General features: G+C 41.8%; 1 protein-coding gene across 1 annotated transcript in view; it reads left to right on the top strand.

Moving 5' to 3' along the window:
• The window catches only part of ammecr1 (AMMECR nuclear protein 1), a 49026-nt gene that overhangs the window by 20907 nt on the left and 5360 nt on the right, over positions 1-22759 (top strand). The window contains exons 3-5 of the mRNA XM_026938454.3: positions 16826-16940; positions 21859-21949; positions 22593-22689. Of these exons, the coding sequence (XP_026794255.3) occupies positions 16826-16940; positions 21859-21949; positions 22593-22689 (303 nt within the window). The remainder of the gene's footprint in view (positions 1-16825; positions 16941-21858; positions 21950-22592; positions 22690-22759) is intronic.

Genomic DNA, 22759 nt, shown 5'->3' on the forward strand with positions numbered 1-22759 from the left:
TTTAACTATTCAGCGAAAAAAATTACCTCTGAAGCCTGAAAAACTGATTTGCTTTATAAGTAAAGCAAATAGGCAAATAATCCACGCCTGATGCAGATCAGAGTCTCCGTTCCCACTCCAGAGTGGATTATTTTCTCATAAAAAGGAAGCGTTTTATTCCTCTTATACCGCACAAGATTAAAAACAGTTTAAATTTAGTACTGAAGAGAAAAGGCGCTACGGCGTAACGAGAGATAATAATTTTGCCAGAAAATGTCAAGATGGCGGTATTTTATTTCCTTCTGTGCCTCTTCGACTCTTCCGCAAACATCTAAACATCACACACACACACACACACACACGCCTCTTGAAGACGACTCGCTCCTCACACACTGCACACAACACACGAGTCTGAAACACGAGGAGATGAAACGTTAGCGCTTTGGAGCGACTTTGGAGCGTTTTTGCGCAGGTTTGTGGATCTTTCTGTTCGTGCAGACGGGTGACAAATTAAAGAAAAATAAAAAAAAAAAACATGATAATAAGTTATAATAAGATGTTCAGCCACAAAGAGCCACCAGAAGCCACCGGCTTTAAAGCACCTTGGAACAGATTGTCGAGTGACTGGAACTGAAACGTGCGAGTTAAGCAGTTTTACACGATGGGGAAATTTGTAAACGTTTTAATATTTGACTATAAAAATCTGAAGAATAATTTTAATAATTATGTAAAGCGAAACTCCTCAGGGCGATGCGGCGGCGCGAGTTGCCGTCTCGCAGCTCCAGGGTTCGAGTCTGACCTCAGATTAACGTCAGACGTGTTTCTGAGTTCTCCGGTGTTCTCTGTAAAGTGACAGTCGCTGGATTGGCTACGTTAAATCGTACGTTAAATCGTACGTTAAATCGTACGTAAATGTCAGTGTGCGTGTGTGTGTGTGTGTGTGTGTGGTGTGTTTTATATATGTAACTCTGAAGGAGTCTCAAAGTGTCAGATATTTAATTTTCCTTCTTTTTCCTCTAAGATTTTTTCGTCTGAAGTCATGCACCGGATCACGAGCGTGGTCCAGCGCTTAACCATTTTAACATTTTACGCAGAGCTGCTAGTGTTTTACGCATCATCCGTTAGGAGCTACGCAATTTAACATCGGAGTACTAGTACGAGTTTTCGCTCACAGATACTCCACGTCTTTCCTCATTTCCCCCCAGAGTACAATAAAACATCAGATGAGAGAATCGTCATACGAATCCGGAATGATTGACATTTGCGTAAGCGGTTCGAACTCCTCCGATATTAACCGACGCCGCCTGGAAGCCCCGCCCCCTTTCTTCCATCTGTCTCATCTCACGTGCTCTCGACTGGACTCTCGCTTTCTGTCACCGGAAACGGATGTTTTGAGTTCATTAATGTGAAATAAAATCCGTCAGTTCCACTTGGTGTACATTAGACACGTGTGTGTGTGTGTGTGTGTGTGTGTGTGTGTGTGTGTGTGTGTGTGTGTAGTTAACATCAGCTAGCTATTTATTAGGGATGCTATTGAAAAAAAAACTGTCCGAAAATAGTTTAAAAAAAAAAAAAAAAAAAACAGCACTTTTGGATTTTGGAGCATTTGAAAGAGAAAAAAAGGATGAAAATTTTGATCTTAAATGGTGAAAAACTCCACTTAAGGGAAATAAACTCTAAAAAAATAAGTAAATATGCGTTGAGCGAAGTGTTAAAATGTGATATTTCCACAACTATCGTTTATTTTTTAAATTATTTTTTCCCCACAGATATAGTACGTATCATTGTCCGATTTTGGGAAATTTTTATTTCAGAGTTATATCTGGATTTCTGAAAAGTCGCATTACGACAATTTCTGTTAAGTGTTTTACAAATAAAGTTAAAATGAAATGAAGGTATTTTACTTACAACCTTACGCTTCGTTAGGTCATGTGACGATCCGATCCTCAGTCGCGTCCTCTCCACACACACACACACACACACACACACACACACACACACACACACACACACACACCTGGGCTCAGGTTCAGCTCGTCCCGCGCTCACACACAGCCAGGTTTCTGCCTCTCGGGCGTTCCGTTAACTCGGGATGTCGTTTATATCCTCCGTAGCGGTGTTGACCTTTCGAGCCGCTCAGTTCAGCTTATGAATCGCGCTTAATGTTCAGGCAGAACATCGCTCACGCTGCCCGTTTGTGCTGGTCAGGAGAATTCAGACTGCAGACTTCAGCAAGATTTTCCACACCGAGCTTTTCCGAGGAGAAAGAAACGTCAACGCTCTGACCGCTGACCTGACCGTTCCGTCTTTTAGCGGATTTCTGGATCGTTGTTATTTATCCAGGTGTTGACTCTTTTTTTGTTCGTTTTTTTGTTTTTAATATAATACAGGGGTTCTCCAACTTTTTTTGGGGAAACGATTGTGAAGTTTCTGCGACCCCCTAGCCTTGACCAACTGACATTTATTTATTTATTTATTTATTTATTTATAGAGAGCTACTGTAACATTCAAACATTTTATTACGTCATTAACAAACGTATGTGTAACATAAGTGACTAAAAACCGAAGGAAGTTTCCTTACACTGATTTACCTGTCTAGTGGAAAGTGTCGTTGTCGTTGTTGTCGTTGTCGTTGTCGTTGTTGTTGTTGTTGTTGTCGTTGTTGTTGTTGTTGCTGTAGGAAAGTAATCCGCTGTGTGGTTTATACACGTCGCATGCAGTAGTAGCGGTAACATGAGCGGCATCGCTGCGTATCTTAGTTACATCCGAAAGCGACGTTCTCAAGACTCTAGATTTCAGATCCAGAACATTCCTGTCCATCAGGTTTCCAGGTCGAACTTTTACCCGATTTCACGCACAGCGACGTTAAACACACTGACGAGCTTCTGTGTCTCTTTAAAACGTCCCGCTGTCGTCGTGATTGTTGTCATGATCTGCGTCTCAGATCGAAAAATCTGACTTTACATTCCAAAATATTTACGAATCCAGAAAATCTGTGTATTCGTCAGGTTTGAAGGGGACATGAGATGTTTTTAAAATTGAAAACCGGTTAGTGTTAGTGATCCATAACGGACTAGAATAGTACGTAAGTATGAAATTTGAGACAAAAGGCTAGTTTGTTTAGCGGAGGGAGATGGACAATCATCTGAAAATTTGTCCATTTTATTATTATTTTTTTTTTTTGCTAAACTGCGCTAGTGCAGCGTGTCATGATAATGAAGAAAAAGGCTAAAATATAAACGTGGCTCGTGTTTGCATGTGACTCAGAGTAACAATTCCAAATTGTTAGCACACAAAACAAAATCCGTTCGAATTTTATTCAATATTAATTTGTTAAACGAATGAAACGAGGAATGTGAGTTTCTCTCGCAGCCCCTTTTGTAAGGCTACGTCCACGTTAATCCGGATAAATTTGAAAACGCATCTTGTTCTCTACGTCTGGGGTTTTTGTCCAGGAAAAACGGAGCTTTTCGAAAACGTTCTTCCAAGTGGATGAATTCGAAAAAGCAGAGATATTCAAAAAATGATGACGTTATATTCAGTCACGTGACGCGTTCAACTCGTAACAAACAAGATGGTGGACGATGTTGTGCTGCAGTTGTTGCATCAAGATTAATGTCACTTTGTACGACCTTCAGATCGCACTTTTAAATAAACGCCTGACGGAAAACGACGCCGGCCGAAGCTTCTTACGCGTCTTCATCTTCAGAAAACTGATCTGTTCGGATTTAATGTGGACGTAGACTCAATCAAGCGACACTTGTGGGGTCACGACCCCCTGGTTTAGGAAAACCTCATATATATACAGTACAAAGTGCAAAAGTCTTAGGCACATGTGAAGAAATGCTGTAGAGTAAAGACGCCTTCAAAAATAATGAAATTAAATGTTTCTGCATTAAAAAAAATCCTATAAAGAGCAGTAAACAGTAATAAATGAAACAAAGTCAGTATTTAATGTGACGATCCTTCACTTTAAATAAATAAAGCAGTATCTGAGGTGCAGTGTGTGCAGTTTTATAAGGAAATGAGCTGGAAGTGTTACTGAGCATCTTGCAGAAGCAGCCACAGTTCTTCTGGAGACTTTGACTGTCGACTCGCTTCTTATTTCTGCAGCGAAACCCAGCAGCCTTCATTATGTTTTTATCTGAAAAGTGTCTCTTATGGAATCTGCTGCTTTCTTTACTGACATACAAACATTTTTCTGTAACGTTTCACTTTATGCTGGAAAACTAATGTTTGGAATCTAAAATGGTTTTGTACTGAATGAAACTAAGACGTTTCATTTCATTCAAAGATGATGGTTTCATTTCTAAACAAATTCCCTGCTCGAGACTTTAGCAGAAGGTTAATCGGTTGAAGTCGTGCTGTCCGATCTGACGTGGCGTATTAAAACGCGTTTCCGTCTACTGAAGTAAATAAAGTACCACTTCTCTAATTTTAAATGAGATTATAAAAGTATTTGGGAAGTTTGTGCCAAATAACACACACCAGAAAAATACCCTAAAGCCACGGAGTTTCTTTTTTTGTTTTTAATTTACGGCACTTACCGCTAAGACAACATTTAAAGAGTTGAAACTCGTACGATTATTAATGTATAATATCGTCAGAGCGAACGTTACAATCAGGAAGGCGTCTGAAATTTAAATCAAGCTTTTACTCCGTCTTTTAAATCAAACCGTGAAGCGTTTTCCTTAATGAACGACTTCTGCTACCAGCAGTGACCTCGCCGAACCGATTTGTGATTTAAGCAGAGCTTTTAAACTAAACATATGCGTAATATTTCCGCGTGAGTGGCGTGTTTATGCAGGAAGTAATTCAGTAATTCGGTTCTGGCAGGTCCGCAGTGGAGGAGAGCAGGAAGAAATGTGGCTGCACTTCATCATCTCGTCTTAATATAAATATTCATGAGGAACGTTTCCTGGTTTTCCTTTCGTGATCTTTCCTACCTCGGTTTCTGATCGACCGACTTTCACAGCGTGAAAAAGAAAGACTTCGTCTCGACCGACGGAGCTCTTTCGATCTTTTAAGAGCAGCGTTCAGCGTCTTGACTTTTCCCCCGCGACATTATCAACTGACGTCAGAGCGTGGAAACTCGCGCTCTCTCTTCGCATTAATACGCTTATTACGCTAAAGAGAATCAGTTCAGCTGGCACTTGAATTGGAGAAGAAGCTTCAGAAGGAGTCACGAAATCTAAACGATCAAAGGTCAATGCAATCACGCCGGGATTGTCCTCACGACGAAATCACTGCAGATTCTTCCTAAAAAAAAAAAGAAGCTGCTGATTATTTAGACAGCGTGAGGAACTCGAGTGCGTCACCAAACACAAGGCAGATGCTTTGACGCCTCGCTGGTTAATACGTCAAAAACAAAAAGCCAGAGCTTCTGTAGCTATAAAGGGAGATGTAAGGATGGAAAGCCTGTACTGTAGATACACTTAGAAACCGTCAAGATGGATGGCTTTGGACTGCGATTGCTATGAAAGCTTTAGGACTGACAAACCAGACTTCATGTGAAAACTGTGATGAATTTCCTGGTCGCACTATTTGTCCATGTAGCACACAGTTATAGAAGGGAATGATTTATAATCGCACTATCGGGTGTCACGCAGATGAGGATGGGTCCCTTTGGAGTCTGGTTCCTCTCAAGGTTTCTTCCTCATGATGTCTCAGAGAGTTTTTCCTCACCACCGTCACCTCTGACTCGCTCATTAGGGATAAATTCATACTTCTAAAATTTATATCTTGAATGTATTTATTTCTGTAAAGCTGCTTTGTGACAATGTCCATTGTTAAAATTGAATTGAAATGGACGTCAAAGGCAGCGTACATCACCGCGTTACTGTTTATACGCTAACGATCACTAACGCTAAAAGTTTGGAGACATGGAATAAAGTGTCTTCGGGAAAAGCAAGACGATTATTTTGTGATTTCACACAATCCAGTTTTCAGTTAAAAAAAAAAATAATAATAAGTAACGGTACATTTTCCGATATAATCCTCGTCCGATGTTTTCACCGTCGAGCTGCTGCTCAAAGCGATTGAACGCGTCTTAGCGCTGATCGGTGAAAATTAATCGCTTTTTAATTAACAAAACTATTCACGTTATTTTTAAAGTGCTAGATTAAACTCTTTTGTTTTAATCGTTTTTAGGGCAATTTTTTTTTTTGCCTCTTTCCAAAGTTACGGAAAAGCTAACGAACAAAAAGTGCCATTTTTAAGCATTTTCGGACTAATATATTTACCTGACGTTAACTGTATACGTGTTTAATGTTTGCTAATTCGAACACACGCTGATAGATTTTATCTCACATTAATGAACTCAAGACATCCGCAGTTTACCGTGACAGAAAGCGAGAGCGCGCCGTGAGTCCAGTCGAGAAGTGGGCGGGGCTTCCAGGTGGCTTCGGTTGATATCGGAGAGCTCACGCAACTGTTAATCGTTCCAGTCGTTCGTGTGTCGATCGACTCGTCTGTGGTTTTATTTGGGAGAAAAAGACGCGGTGTGTTTTTGAGTGAGAACTCGTACTAGCGTTAAACGTTAAATCACAGAGCTCGTACGCAAAAGTCTGATAATTATAGCGTAATATAAATTAAATATAGTTGGAGTAAACATCAGTGGATGTTGTGAGGGAGTTTCACACATGGCTAATGGAAAGAGAGAGAGAGACAGAGAGAGAGACAGAGAGAGAGAGAGACAGAGAGAGAGAGAGACAGAGAGAGAGAGAGAGAGAGACAGACAGATAGAGAGAGAGAGACGGACAGATAGAGAGAGAGAGACGGACAGATAGAGAGACAGATAGAGAGAGAGAGAGAGACAGACAGATAGAGAGAGAGAGACGGACAGACAGATAGAGACGGACAGATAGAGAGAGAGAGACAGATAGAGAGAGAGAGAGACAGATAGAGAGAGAGAGAGAGAGACAGATAGAGAGAGAGAGAGAGAGACAGATAGATAGAGAGAGAGAGACAGATAGAGAGAGAGAGAGACAGATAGAGAGAGAGAGAGGCCTCGTGGCGTCGGACCTTCATCTCGTTTTCGTGTGACGCGAACATAAAAATGGGACGATGACTCTCAGAGCCTGGAAAACGTTTTTGCTTTTATTTATTTATTTATTTGTTAGTTAGTTTGTTTGTTTGTTGCTGAAATCTGTGATCATCTGTAACGCCGTGTTCGGACAGCATCATCCGAGGAAATCCCTCACGCCAGGTGGCCGGGAAACAATATTCCGAACGCTCAGAGGATGAGCGACTGACGCTCTCGCTCGCTCTCGCGCTCGGACATCTGCTCAGACTGGCCGGATTTCATTGGCTGCATCGGCTGCAAGTTGCTCATGCAAGCTTCCTATTGGCCGGAGCTGTTGCTAGGGTGATTACAGAGGACCCTATAGCGGAGGTCACCTCACACAACAAACCCAAACGCCTTCATTATTTTTTTAAATTTATGGGTTTAAGTGAATAACAATCTGTAAATCAGTAAAGAATGCCTTTAGTTTTAAATTCTTTCTCTCTCTCTCTTTTTTTTTTTTTTTTTTTTCTTTGGTTTTTGCATCTATATTCCTCCTGTGACTCTGCACAGAAATTCATTTATTACTTGACCGAGACTCCAAAAATCAATTTTTTTTCTTCCTTTTTTTTGTTTCTCAGACCAGAAAGAATTTCGCTCTTGTTTTCGTTCCAGCTCGTCGCATTCCAGTCGTCTTGTCCGGGTCACAGTTAATGTCCAAGAATGTCGCAATCCGTAAAGGCACGATGTTCAGCCAGCTGTTTTAAAAGTCTCGTCAAAAATCCTCCCAATCTTTCTTTCTTTTTTTTTTTTTTTTTTTCTTTATTCCCCCAGCTCTGGTACAGCAATGACTCTGCGTATTTATCCTAATTTTGTGTGCGTGTGCTGATCACACATTTTTAAATCATGTAGCTCTATATAACTGTTTCTGACTATTTTTATTTATTTTTAAAAAATTTTTAATTTATTACTGAAGTTGTGTAAAAGTTTGCGTAAGCCAAAACTTTCTTCACGATCGACGAACGCCAATCCGCATGCTCATAGCACATCTCATTTGCATATAGCGACGCCCACAAAACTCCATAAAAGGAAAAGCTCACAGGGAGCTGAAGTGGAAGATATTTTAAATAAAATAAATAAAAATATAAAGTGTAAGAGCCTCAAATCTGGGGAAAAGTTACAGGAAAAAAAGTGATTCATGGTTTTATTGAGAAAGAAAATGGAGATCTCCTCGGTCTCTCGCTGACGTCCTACGAAAACATTGCAGAGTCGCTAAATATCCAAAATATCGCGTACATTTTAAACCTTCCAGTAGCCTGATGCTAGCTCAGCACGTTAGCTTACAGCTACAACGCGCGCAGAACCAGTGTTTCTCAACCGGGTGTCCGTGGCATAATTACAGGGATTCTTTCTGCAATCATTTAAAATGTGTATAAAGTGATATTTTTGTTAAATATTTCAAAATATACTTTAAATAAAGATTGATAAAGACTGATACAGACCTTTTTTACACAGCTTATTTATATTCTCCTAATTTAAGGATTTGTGTTAGCTTGTGATAGCTGTGTTTAATCATGAATGTTTCCCGTATTTAATATTTCTTTAATTAATGCCATTAATATGAGTCTCACAAACGTCCATTAAATTGGTGTTTAATTGAAACAAATACCCGATTTAAACTCTACAGCGTAACCCGTGTATAAAATCGTAATAACTCGTCGACAGTTCTACGGCTCGGATCCGGTCACGTTAGAAATTTCTGTGCGTAAATTTACTCGTGAGCGAACGTCGACTACGAACTCTCTTCCAAGCAGGAATTTTTTTAAAACGAGTACGAATACACGCTTACAAATGATTCGACAAATAAATTCGTTCGTATCCACGCTGATAAACGAGGCCCATCGTCTATTATCCGCTTTATGATTAGGATTATAAAGCGTCTCACGTGACAATGCAAATATTTAACGCTCTGATGGTGTTGTGATTTAATCGATGAGTTAATGAACGCTTTGCGTGTGTGTTTGAGGTTTTTAGTTTTGAGCAGAAATCAGATCCACCATCATCTGTACGCTGAAGTCGCCAAACGGCGCAAAATCTCTAGCCCTGTTTGGACGGGATTAGTTTTAGTTTTAGTTTTAGTTTTAGCTACATGTAGACGGGGAGGTGTAGTAACGTAATTGTTACCGATGTATTTCTGGGATTTTATTTATTTATTTTTTTGGGCCGAACGTGAAATCTTAACTGTGTATTCACTACACAATTACTCGTGCACGAATGTAGTGTTTTAATTAATTTAACGTCGATGTTCGGACGTTATTGTTAATGTAAAGTAAAGTAAAGTAAAGCGTGGCTCGGTGAGCGAGTTCATGTTTGAAAGTCAGAAACATTCACGCTTTGGCATCGTTCAGCTTTTCCACATCACCTCCGGCGTTTTATGGCCGAGCTGCAGCGTGGGCAACGTCGACAGGCATTCAGTCAAACCTTAATCAGCTTAATTGCTTCTGGGAAGAAGGGAAAAATAAGACAGAGTGGAAAATCGAGGGGGTAAACAGGGTTATCGGACGCAGTTAAATCAGATAATCAGTTTATTTTTTTTCCCCAACATGGATCAACTAACAACTTTTATTAATAAATAGACATACTTAAAAGCTTTTCTCAGAACTCCAGTTTCAGATTTATCCAGATTTTTATTCATGCTGCCTAATAATTCATTAATAATCCGACTGGGAGCTCAATCGGAAGAGAAAACGTTCACGTAAACATCTCAGCGGAAAACCGAATTCTGTCTGATCGTACAAAGTAGATAATCCTTTCATTAATCCATTAAACGGAAGAATAATATCCGTGTAAATGTTTGTGTCTCGTTCCTTTCGCTGTCGGAATCGGAGTGTGAGTTCTGAGCGTGTGTTTGAGTCACGATGCAATCCCGTGTAAGAAAACACAGCTCACGTTAGAGATTTGAATCTGTTTAAAATAAAAATGAGGCTGAACGAGCGGCGTGACGAGCGTCAAACTAACGATCTGAGGCAGACGCAGGACCTCCGGAAAGTTCAAACACGGCAAAAAAAAAAAAAAAGCGTAAAAACCTCTCTTAATGTCAGTAACATCAGTAGATGAGTAAAGCTGTTATAGATCGTTACAGTGATGGATAACGTGTGGATTTTTGTTCTTCTCAACAACCAGAACGTTTTTGTTCCTGAATCTCGGGCGAAAATGAAACGCTGAGCGACTTTACTGCGACTTTACTCTCTCTTCTTCTCACTGTGCGTTTAATATTCACACCCTGATGACTTTTTTTTTCCCCTGAGACGGAAATGATTTAAAACTCGTCAACAGTGTGATGAAGAAGCTGGACGCTGAGAACGCTGAGAACGTTGAGACTAAACGCACGCGAATGACTTTGGATCGGATTATGAGTAACGTGTATAAATGAAGTCCAGATTACGATCCTGCAATCGGAATGAGTTCAGATCGGATTCATGAACATCTTCACGTGTGTGAACGCAGCCAGCATTCTGTACAGAAGCGTACACTTTGAGGGAGAAAATCATTCATTCATTCATTCATCGTTCGTCGGATCTGAGCTGTGGATGAGGACGACGTGTTTGTAGGAGCTGCACGATTTACGAAGTTCATGAAGAGAAGAAATCGTGACATTTTGGAATTTCTGGAATGAAATCTGAACCTGGAAGTTTGAAGATGGAGATGAAATAATCGGCCGTGCCGATGCGTTATTGTCTCAGCGTCGTGGTTAGCGCTTTCTCTGTAAAGGTCGCTGTATTCTCTGGAGCCTTCTCTAGTGCCGCTCTTGTGTGTGTGTGTGTGTGTGTGAGCCATATCGAGGCTCTTGTATTATTCAGCTAGTGTGAAAAGTGTGAAGGCATGTCTGTAGAGAAGCGTGTAACAGGAGAAGGTTCCTCGTTTGCTCCTGTCTGGATGACGGATCAGGTTTGGTGGAGAAACTGTCCTGTCGCTCGCGATTGAAATTCAGCATGCGTATGTGTCTGTATCATCTTACGTACCTCGATAAAGCAAACGTAGCAATCCAGCGATTACGTGAAACGTCTTCTGTAGACGCTTAAAGGTGCAGTAGCTAAGATTTTTGTCTTTAAAGATTAAGCATGCATGTACTCGAAGCTCCGCCCCCCAGAACTTGAGTTATCATTAGCATGGACTGTCATGACATCACTTCCATGCGCGCTCGGACATTCAGCTGCTTGGACTAACTCTAGAAACGTGCGAAATTCGGCTCATGATAATTTCTGAATGATCGCGAAGTCTTGGCTTTTCTGATTTTCTTTGCGATTAAAAAAATGTATCTGATGGATTATCAGGCTGCGCTGGGTGTTAGCTGATTTCACACTAAGATGTGTTAGGGAGCGTCTATAACATGGCTGACGAGGTCCATGTAAACAAAAACAAGCATCCGGACACTCAGGCTGAGATTGTGGCTCAAACTCAAACCGTTGTTATTATTATTATTATTATTTTTTTAATCATGTTCTAAGTATTTTTTTTTTTTTTTAGTAACAAAGTAAGGGAAAAAATGATGCTATTGCACCTTTAAAGTGCCGATGAATCGGTGTAAGAGTCAGAGGCGTGTCAGAGGGCGTGAGCGTGTTTCACAACAGCCAATAGCGTTTGAGCTCCGCCTCCGACAGGATCGGAACCGATTAAATGTGGAGCTGAACGTTTAAAGAGCGCCGGTTGATCAACTGTGTTTGTGTGTGTGCGTTTGTGCGTTTGTGTGTGCATGTGTGTGCGCGTGCGTTTGTGTGTGTGTGTGTGTGTGCGCGTGCGTTTGTGTGCGCGTGCGTTTGTGTGCGCGTGCGTTTGTGTGTGTGTGTGTGTGTGTGTGCGCGTGTGTGTGCGTTTGTGTATGTGTGCGCGTGCGTTTGTGTGTTTTTGTGTGTGTGTGTGCCTGCGTTTGTGCGTGCGTGCGTTTGTGTGTGCGTGTGTGCGTGCGTTTGTGTGTGTGCGTGCGTTTGTGTGTGTGTGCGTGCGTTTGTGTGTGCGTGCGTGCGTTTGTGTGTGCGTGCGTGCGTTTGTGTGTGCGTGCGTGCGTTTGTGTGTGTGCGTGCGTGCGTTTGTGTGTGCGCGCGTGCGTTTGTGTGTGTGCGCGTGCGTTTGTGTGTGTGTGTGCGCGCGTGCGTTTGTGTGCGCGCGTGCGTTTGTGTGCGCGCGTGCGTTTGTGTGTGTGTGCGCGCGTGTGTTTGTGTGTGTGTGCGTGCGTTTGTGTGTGTGTGTGCGCGTGCGTTTGTGTGTGTGCGCGTGCGTTTGTGTGTGTGTGCGTGCATTTGTGTGTTTGTGTGCGTGCGTTTGTGTGTTTGTGTGCGTGCGTGCGTTTGTGTGTGTGCGCGTGCGTTTGTGTATGTGTGTGCGTTTGTTTGTGTGTGTGTGCGCGTGCGTTTGTGTGTGTGTGCGCGTGCGTTTGTGTGTGTGTGCGCGTGCGTTTGTGTGCGTGCGCGTGCGTTTGTGTGTGTGCGCGTGCGTTTGTGTGTTTGTGTGCGTGCGTGCGTTTATGTGCGTGCGTGCATTTGTGTGTGTTTGTGTGCGCTTGTGTGTGTGTGCGTGCGCTTGTGTGTGTGTGCGTGCGCTTGTGTGTGTTTGTGTGCGTTTGTGTGTGTGTGTGTGTGTGTGTGTGTGATCAGCGTGGAGCGGTGGCTCGTTTTTTTACCGGCTCGCAGCAATGCAGCAGTGAGGAACATGGAGTTTCCCGTGGAGAAGAGGGAGAAGAGGGAAAAGAGGGAGAAGAGGGAGAAGAGCGCTCTTTAACACGAGTTGTGAGGAAATTAATAAACGATCGAGAAAAGAGCGTTCTTCTGTAAAAAAAAATGGGAAATTTTTCCATTTTGTGATTCCTAGTAACATTTCAGAACGTTAGCACGCAGCATACAGTACGGTCTTTGATATTTTTTTAAATATTAATTTGTAAAATAAATGAATGAAACAAAAAAGGAAATTTGTGCGAGTTTCTTTCACGGCCCCATTTATAAATCAAGCGGCCTCTCGTGACCACAAGTTTGGGAATTCCTGACCGCTATGACTGCTAGTTTGGGAATTCCTGACTGCTATGACTGATCGATTGGGAATTCCTGACTGCTATGACCACTCATTTGGGAATTCTGATCAATAGTTTGGGAATTCCTGACTGCTAGTTTGGGAATCCCTGACCGCTAGTTTGGGAATTCTTGGTTTAGACGCTGGAGAGAGAAAGTGTGAATCTCTGAACGCTCACGAATAGCTTTGTGTGTCACGGCACCACGCGCTCGTTTTTAATGACCACGCCCACTGATAGCGCTCCGAGCGCTCACGTCGGAAAGAGAAACGTCGTAAAGATGTTTTATTCGGCTGCTTGTCCGGATCTTGGACATTTCGTTACACTATTACTCTGAGAGAGAGGAAGAGTTTGTTATTATTCTTTTAAAAAAAAAAAATATATATATATATATGTACGTATATCGGTGCATCCGTATCCTTCACCTGAAGAGAGTGAAGCGGATTTTACTCGTTTATCTGCTATTTTATTGTTAGAGGAGAGAATTCTTACACACCATCATTCTGCCCTCATAAAGCCTCACAAAATCCCGAACTTCCTTCACTTCCTCCTTGCGTCCACGTCGCAGGACATTAATCAGTCTCGCGTGCCTTTCATCCGACGCGTTCTTTCTTTCCTTTCGCTCCATAGAAAAATGAAGCTCTCGCGACGTGGCCCAGTCCGAGCTGTCGTCCGACCCGCCCATGTTTTGATCCACGGCATCTTTAGTGTATACGCAGTCATCGGGTTTTTTATCAGAAGAACGCTTTGTCAGAGTGAAGAATGTGGAGTCATGAGTCACGGAGCTGGCGGTTTTTAGCCGTTACCGTGCCGACGCGCTGGCTCTAGCCGAACGTCGCGTGATGTGTGTTTTCCTTCCTGATGGACCTGTGAAGCAGCAATGCGTGAAATAGGCCTCTGTTACAGAACGGGCTTTTCAGCCGCAATGAGTCTCGACGCTGAACCTTATCAGAACGTCTGCTGAGGCTCCATGATGGACTGTTACGCCGCAGAGAGAAGTGTGCAGCGATAACGCGTCGGCTTTGCTACTAACGTTTATCGGCTTTGCTACTAACGTTTATCGGCTTTGCTACTAACGTTTATCGGCTTTACTACTAACGTTTATCGGCTTTGCTACTAACGTTTATCGGCTTTACTACTAACGTTTATCGGCTTTGCTACTAACGTTTATCGTCTTTACTACTAACGTTTATCGGCTTTGCTACTAACGTTTATCGTCTTTACTACTAACGTTTATCGGCTTTGCTACTAACGTTTATCGGCTTTGCTACTAACGTTTATCGGCTTTACTACTAACGTTTATCGTCTTTGCTACTAACGTTTATCGGCTTTGCTACTAACGTTTATCGGCTTTGCTACTAACGTTTATCGGCTTTACTACTAACGTTTATCCTCATTACTACTAACGTTTATCGGCTTTACTACTAACGTTTATCGGCTTTGCTACTAACGTTTATCGGCTTTGCTACTAACGTTTATCGGCTTTGCTACTAACGTTTATCGGCTTTGCTACTAACGTTTATCAGCTTAGCTACTAACATTTATCGGCTTTACAACTAACGTTTATCGGCTTTACTACTAACGTTTATCGGCTTTGCTACTAACGTTTATCGGCTTTGCTACTAACGTTTATCGGCTTTACTACTAACGTTTATCAGCTTTACTATTAACGTTTATAAGTCCAAGTCCTTGTGAATGAGCTGTTACTATAGTAACGATGAAGTGCCACGATCTCATCTTGTGCTAAGTCAGAATGAGCTCCTTCACGTAATTAACACTCGCGCTAATATTGAAAGCGGTTCCACGTTTTCGTGTCGAAAAACAAAAAAAAAACGAAACGCCAGAGTTCTGTGAGCCGCTTCCTGCTTTTGCCGGAGGTTTGAAGTCATTAAGAAGCCGTTAAGACTCTAAATCCACACATCGTACACCTCAGCTCTCCTAATCTTCACACCATCTTCACATCGCTGCAATATCTGCTGCCCTGAAACGAAACTGCAGACGGAGCGCTAATTTCGTTTCGGCTCTGCTGCAACTTTAGCGTGTGGATTTCTCTCTGAGCACAAACGAGAAGAAGAAGAAGGAGGAAGAGGAAGCGGAGGAGGAGAGAGACTCTTGCTTTAGCTTCTCTACTCTTCGCTTTATCAGAGGAACTGATTCACATTCACAACCTTTCTAGCGTCACACAGAACACTAAAGCTCGTTAGCAGCCTGTCTCGACGTGAAGCCGTGACTTCACGTGTGTCTTCACACGTTTGAGTTAAAACATCAAAAAGAAAAGATAAGTGTTGGGCCTCTCGGTCTGCGAGTGATCCCCAAGCGTGATAGATGTTCTGGGCGATAAATCACGTAGCACGAGCTCCTCTACGACCAGGAATTTCCCTTTTATAGGAAATTCTGTGGAGAGTCAAAACAAACATGATTCCTGAAAGCGCACAGTATAAACGCGAGCTACATTTCTTATCACTAGACCTCCTGTTCTCTTTGCAGAACAGACGATCCTCACTGGCTTCGTCTCCCCAGCCGATAATTCGTCCGAGTTTTTTTCTCTTGTTTCTCTTTTTCTTGTTTATTCTCGTCTGCGATTTAAAGATGGTGAAGCGTGTCGTAGTCGAGAGGTCCTGTCATGCGCACACCGCAACAACACCGAACAACATCGCGAGTGGCGTAGCGGAACCACAACATCGGATCGTCGAGAACAAGCTTCAGCTTCAGCTTCAGCCTCGATCATGTTTAATTTGTAATTAGACACATTAGAATGTTGCGGACATTTAAGCACTGTCGTCTCATATAACCTCCTCTCTCTCTCTCTCTCTCTCTCTCTCTCTCCTTCTCTCTCTCTCTCTCTCTCTCTCTCTCCTTCTCTCTCTCTCCCTCTTTCTCTCCTTCTCTCTCTCTCTCCTTCTCTCTCTCTCTCTCTCCCTCTTTCTCTCTCCCTCTTTCTCTCCTTCTCTCTCTCTCTCCTTCTCTCTCTCTCTCTCTCCCTCTTTCTCTCCTTCTCTCTCTCTCTCCTTCTCTCTCTCTCTCTCTCTCTCTCTCTCTCTCTCCCTCTTTCTCTCCTTCTCTCTCTCTCTCCTTCTCTCTCTCTCTCTCTCCCTCTTTCTCTCCTTCTCTCTCTCTCTCCTTCTCTCTCTCTCTCCCTCTTTCTCTCCTTCTCTCTCTCTCTCTCTCTCTCCCTCTCTCTCTCCTCTCTCTCTCTCTCTCTCTCTCTCTCTCTCTCTCCTTCTCTCTCTCTCCCTCTTTCTCTCTCTCTCTCCTCTCTCTCTCTCTCTCTCCCTCTTTCTCTCCTTCTCTCTCTCTCTTCCTCTCTCTCTCTCTCTCCTTCTCTCTCTCTCTCCCTCTTTCTCTCCTTCTCTCACTCTCTCTCCCCCCCCTCTCTCTCTCTCCCTCTTTCTCTCTCTCTCTCACTCTCTCTCCCCCCCTTTCTCTCTCTCTCTATCTCTCTCTCCCCCCCTTCTCTCTCCTTCTCTCTCTCTCTCTCACTCACTCTCTCTCTCTCTCTCTCTCCTTCTCTCTCCTCCTCTCTTTATCTCTCTGTTTCTCTCACTCTCTCCCACTCTGTCTCTCTTCCCCCCCCCCTCTCTCTCCCTCTTTCTCTCACTCACTCTCTCTCTCTCTCCCCTTCTCTCTCCCTCTCTCTCTCTCTCTCTCTCTCTCTCTCTCATTCACTCACACACTCTCTCTCCCTCTTTCTCTCTTTCTCTCTCTCTCTCTCTCTCACTCTCTCTCTCTGTTTCTCTCACTCTATCCCACTCTCTCTCTCTCTCTTTCTCTCTCTCTCTCCTCAGTGCCCTTAAAGACAGCCGCTTTCCCCCGATGACGAGGGAAGAGCTGCCGCGCCTCTTCTGCTCAGTGTCTCTGCTCACCAACTTTGAGGACGTTGGTGATTATCTAGACTGGGAGGTAAGAGTTTAACACCACTGTAGTAAAATGTAAAACATCTTTTTTTTAAAGTAATTTCTTTTTTTCATTGTTAATTTATTCTTGTAGATGTTTTTATAAATCATTACAAAATTAAATTCGTTAGCAAACCTGCATATATCGTGATGCATATCGTGTATCGTAGAAACGTATCGTGACGTGATATTTTTGTCGTACATTTTATCATGTCAGTAATTTATGTATAACCTAAACGACAACTAACATTTAAAGTTTAAAAAAAAAAAAACTTATAAAGGAGACCATCGTTTCAAACATGTATATCTGTGTACTGTGTTTTTTTTATTGCAGTGTTTTGGTTTCTCTTCATTATTTACCGTTGCGCTCATCAATCCACATTCAGTAAATTTTTGCGTGTTTGTTTTTCTGTTTCCACTTTATTTATTTATTTATTTTATTTAAACGTCTCCTCTATACGTGAAGAAATGCTAATCCGTTCACAGCAGCGTCTCGAATATAGCTCGATTTAAAATTCTGATAAATCGCATCGTATAACAGCGTTAATGTGAGTTTAAAGAATTTAAAAGATTTAAAAATAAACGCAAGGTCGGATGTCAGGGTTTGAGACGGATTAAAAAACACGAGCAGGATGATTAACTCTTTAGCGAATATGCTAAGCTAGCGTTAGCGACTGTCATCGAGCAGACTCATGCCTGTTTTTTTATAGTAACATCGTGTTTGACGGATTTAAGAAACAGCCAATAGCGTCTGAGATACGTCATGCCACGCCCCCGGCTAATCTAAACAAACCTGACGGCGAGCTAGCTCAATACGGAGAACAGTGAAGAGATTAGCGAGAGTCTTTTACTGACTCGAGGGTGGAGAATTCCCGGTAGAATTCTCGCTCAGTCCGAGGAAGTCGGTAAAACACTTCGGAAAATCGCCTGTCACATAACCGACACCTTGTACAAGCTCCTCCCTCTTCACAAGCTCCTCCCTCTTCACAAGCTCCAACGCTCAGAAAAAAACACACCGACGAACCACGTTTACTTCTAACGAGCTGCTACTGTTGAGCAAGACACGCCTCCAGGGGGCGGGGCTTATACAGTTCTAGAGAGCGTTTCATTTAACGATCGTTAAAGATTTTCTCGATCAAAAATTCGGATCGTTCATCGATTTGGAAGTGATGAACTATAAAATCGAAACGAGAATATCTCCAAAACTATTTTGTGTCCAGATAACAACAACAAAAAAAACCTCCGAAACACAGATTTTGATTTTATATTTCCAGTTTAATCAGTAATCAGAATTAATGCATATTAATGAAAGAAATTAGCATGTGAACCTGGCAAACGAGCCACTTAAACACCGGCATGTTAACCGTGAGCGTTGGTGTAATTAGTCGCGTTCTCTTCAAGCACGTCTCTTTTCTCGCAGTTTATCTGCAGGGTGCGGAATGAGACAGGTGTTCGAGCGATCCCTGCGTCGTCCTGAAGTTTTCCCCCTGGAATGCGATATTAAAGACAAACGGCCTGCTGTAGCGCGACAGCGAGTCAGAAGCTTCATCTCCAGTCTCGAGCTGCAGAAATACACCTCGTTTATCCGGAAATAAATCTCACAGCGCCCTGAAAACACGCCTCACTCTTCGCTTCACTCTTCACATCTCTGTTTGTTTGAGTGTCAAAAACTGATTGGTCAAAAACTCTTTATAAGACTGATGGTTTTGGTTCTGAGATCTGATTGGCTGAGCTATTTTTGTTGCAAAATCATCAATAGACGCGCACCCGTGAGTGAGCGGATCACAATAATAAGACTTTTTTTTCTACGCGGTTTTTAAAATCGCCGACCCGCTATACACGTTATACAACTTACGATCTGTTACTCGGTGGACGTAGCGGTGTGACAAATCTCAAACAATCCACTCGATCTTTATTCGCAGATCTTCGCACCTGATCCCTAAATCCTGCTTTCTCATGAAAACAAATTCGAAAGCTGTCCATCATGTGACATTGTCGCTTTGCGACTGTTTTATTCGTAGAGAAACAAGCTGACGCACGTCACTAAGCTGTTTGGCTAGAAATACCCTTAAAATATATTTCAAATATGAGCGGCGGGGGAAAAAAAACGATTTCGGAATATTTGACCTTGCTGTGACCTTGACCCTGTTTGGATCGATTCCAAAATCTAATCAGTTCATCTGCTGGATACAATCATCGTTCCATGTAAATCATACAAACATTCAACCACTCGCTCGTGAGATATCGGACGGACGGATGGACGGACTTGGTAGCGGAGGCAGTCAGGCAGCGAGGATCGTCTGTTCTGCAAAGAGAACAGGAGATATAGTGAAAAGAAACGTAGCTGTTTTTATACTGCACGCTGTCATGTTGCTGGTCGCCCAATAATTTCTTCTGGAAGCAATTGTTGTTGTTGTTGTTATTGCATATACATTTTGTCCTCATTCTCCTACACTAAAAGATGGATGTTGAACTGGATTCAGGGATCTGCTGCGCAGGACAGGAGATGAATTCGATTTCCTCTCGGATTCTCATTGGCTGTTTCTCAGCGCTGTTCACGCTGTTAGACGTAGAGAGATGTCCTCAAATCAAACCTCGTTCTCTCTGCACGAGTGAGTATTCGCGCTACATCTTGGAGCTAAAATGGCGTAGCGTGCACTCGGCTTAAAGCGGAGTGAGGATGATGATGATGATGATGATGGTGATGATTCAGGATCACGCTCCGCTTGGAAGCGAACACTCAGGAGTCACCGGTCGTCCTGTTTGACCCACAAAACTGATTATAATTCCTCACCCTGCGTGCCTCGTTTTTTTTTTTTTTTACCCAGAATTCCCTGCTGAGCTTGTTTCCTGTCACTCACTTGCCCTCCATTTTCCATTCCCCTCAAGCGCCGACAAGCCTCCCGAGATGTCCTTTTCATCTTTTTAATTTTCACCTCTCCGTAATCCACTTTCCCAGGACAATGTGGCGGTTTTTGTAGCGCGTCACCTGTCTCCGCTCCGAGGTACCCGGTGACTCGCCGTGACCCACTTTCAGCTCGGCTGTGATGGATGTTCGCACAAAAGGACCTCGAGTGATCACTTGACCCTGAAATACAGGCGAAGAAAACGATGAACGAGGATGGATTGTGTGGCTTTGGAGGGGGAAAAAAAAAAAAAAAAGTTCAGCAGTTATGAAAATGATGAAGTCATTCATTCATCCACTCTGAGACGTTCATCCGTCATCGAGCTGCTTCTAATTATATTCCACACCGGACTCTTTAATCCCGAAACGTCTGATGGATGCCAAGATCTGATTCACTCACTTGGCTCTTCATCGCAAACACACACGTTACACTCGGAGGTTTCGTCATTAACCCTTAAACGTCTGCGATGAAGGATCACGTCGTACATTTCGAGAAGCTCCTCTCGCAGCTTCACCGTTTAGGAATTCACTTTTTTTGCATTTTGTTCGACTCGGAAATCTGTGAAGATTTTGTATTTTTATTGATTCGCTGTTCAGCTTTTAAAGTGGAAGTTATTTGTGCCGTAAACTTTAAAATTATAAAAAGGTCCTTTTGATTAGAAACGGCTCTGATCCGATACAAGCAACGACGGTGGAACGGATATCGGATCCTGTAACAAACAGCAACGATTGGAATGAATTTGATTTGGGAAAGAAATTTACTTCTTGAATGGGAAATGTTAAAAGACAAATAAAAAGACTTTACTGTTGTTGTTTTTTTCTTTTTTTAGGAGTGATTTATTTATTTATACTTTATTCTATTTATTTAAATAGCCAATATTTACTATATGAGATTTTGATTTGAGTGCCTTGAAACGCGCAGCGTTATTTGTTGTTTTGACGTAATTTCCTTTGAAACAGGAAGTCAGGGGCGGGACATATGGAGTGGCTCCTCCCCTTTTTAAAAAAAATATCCAATAGAGTTTAGATATGATTTCTCTCGCTCAACAACGCCAACTGCGGCAAGGTGATTTTTTTTATTTATTTATTTATTTTTTTAAATAATGTTGGGGGGCGGGACATTCTAGAGAGCATTTGATTGGACTGAGAAGCTGAAGTGCAGAATGATGTCATCAAAATTGTTGATCCGTACAGGTGGTAGAAAGAGTGTAAATTTTGAATGTGTTTCTCTTCTAAATGCGAATTTTGTCTTTGTTTTGGAGCAAGCTAGCTTATAGATAACCTTAAGGCTAACATGTTCATAATAAAAGCCACAAAACATCCATTTTACAGAAAACAATATCGTTATCGGAAAAGAAAATGTTATCGTGCCGTCTCTAATTTTGACCAATCGTACGCCTTCGTATTCGCATAAGTGTTCATTCAGTGTCTTCAGCCATTCTGTGCCGAATATTTATATGAAATGGGGCATTTTTTTATTAATTAAATATCTAAAACGGGCAATAAATAGGCGTAAGCATTAAATATGTGTATTTATTACATGGCTATAATGTCCATTACGCAGAGAACGAACTGCCAGATATAACTAATACACAATAATAAACAAAAGTTTACACTTCTTTCGACCATGAGGAGTTTTTTTTAATTTGGGAATTTACAGTTAGACCAGTTTACACCAAAAAAAAAAAAAAAAAAGGATGTATTGTCTTGGATGCCTGTAAAAAAAAAAATAAAATAAAATCTCTTCAGGACGGACAAAACCGCTTTCTGTCGACTTTTATTAAACAAATGTTTTGTTCCACGCGACTGATCTTCGCCTTTTGCGATAGATTTTTAAAAATGTGGCAAATTTCCAGTTTGCAAAAACGTTTACGTACAACTTTACCATAAAATAAACGTCGCTACTAATAACTTTACTAAAGATAAAACATTCTTTGTCTAACTCTGTGTGTCAACTTGTTTTTATTTAATAAAATTGTTTTTATTTAACGCTTTTTCTTTTCTTCTTCCTCACTACTAGGTGGGTGTTCACGGCATTAGGATAGAATTTTTCAATGAAAAAGGATCAAAGCGCACCGCCACCTATCTGCCAGAGGTTGCGAAGGAGCAAGGTGAGATTAACACGTCAGCCTCACTGAAACAACGCGACGTTTTTAACGCCGCTGAATTCTACGTTCACGTTTGGCGTTATTGTAAACAGAAGAGTATGACGTTCTTATATACGATCACGTTTATTCCGTCCGTCTGTCAGCGAGATGCGGATTCGGAAAGACTAAAGACTTTTAGGGATTTGCAGCGATTTATTAAAGGAATCGCTTCAGAATGAATGTTTTCAGTTGTATTGAAGAGCTGATTTAGGTGTTTACATGCCGTATAATAAAGTTTATGATTAAATAAATAAAATAAAATGATTCAGGAATAATTGGTAGAAAGAATAATTGGTAGAATCGTCTTATAATTTTTTTTTTCCCCTTCCAAATCTGGAAGAAATAAAGGAACAAGAAGCAAAAATGTATTTCCGTATAGTAAATATATGATGGAGAGCGATTCTGGACTAGCTACAGATTTGCAGAGCCGCCGTTCAGGACCGTTTGGGGATTTTCCTCCTCAAATACACCTCGAGAAAAGCTCGTAAGTTAATTAATTAGCTATTAGCTATGAGTAAGGGAACTGCTGAAGGAGATTAGACGGCACTAGTTTGTTTTCGCTTTACGAAGGAGCGTGAGTTTATTTCCTTTTTCTGTGCCGTTGCAGGATGGGACCACATTCAAACCATAGATTCCTTACTTCGAAAGGGAGGCTACAAAGCTCCCATCACAAACGACTTCAGGAAGACCATCAAACTGACCAGGTAAAAAAAGATGTTATTTATTTATTTATTTTTTTTAAACGGATTTTTAAAATTAATCTCGTTGTTCTAG

The sequence above is a fragment of the Pangasianodon hypophthalmus genome, chromosome 15 (assembly GCF_027358585.1).
Source record: "Pangasianodon hypophthalmus isolate fPanHyp1 chromosome 15, fPanHyp1.pri, whole genome shotgun sequence".
Lineage (NCBI taxonomy): Eukaryota > Metazoa > Chordata > Actinopteri > Siluriformes > Pangasiidae > Pangasianodon > Pangasianodon hypophthalmus.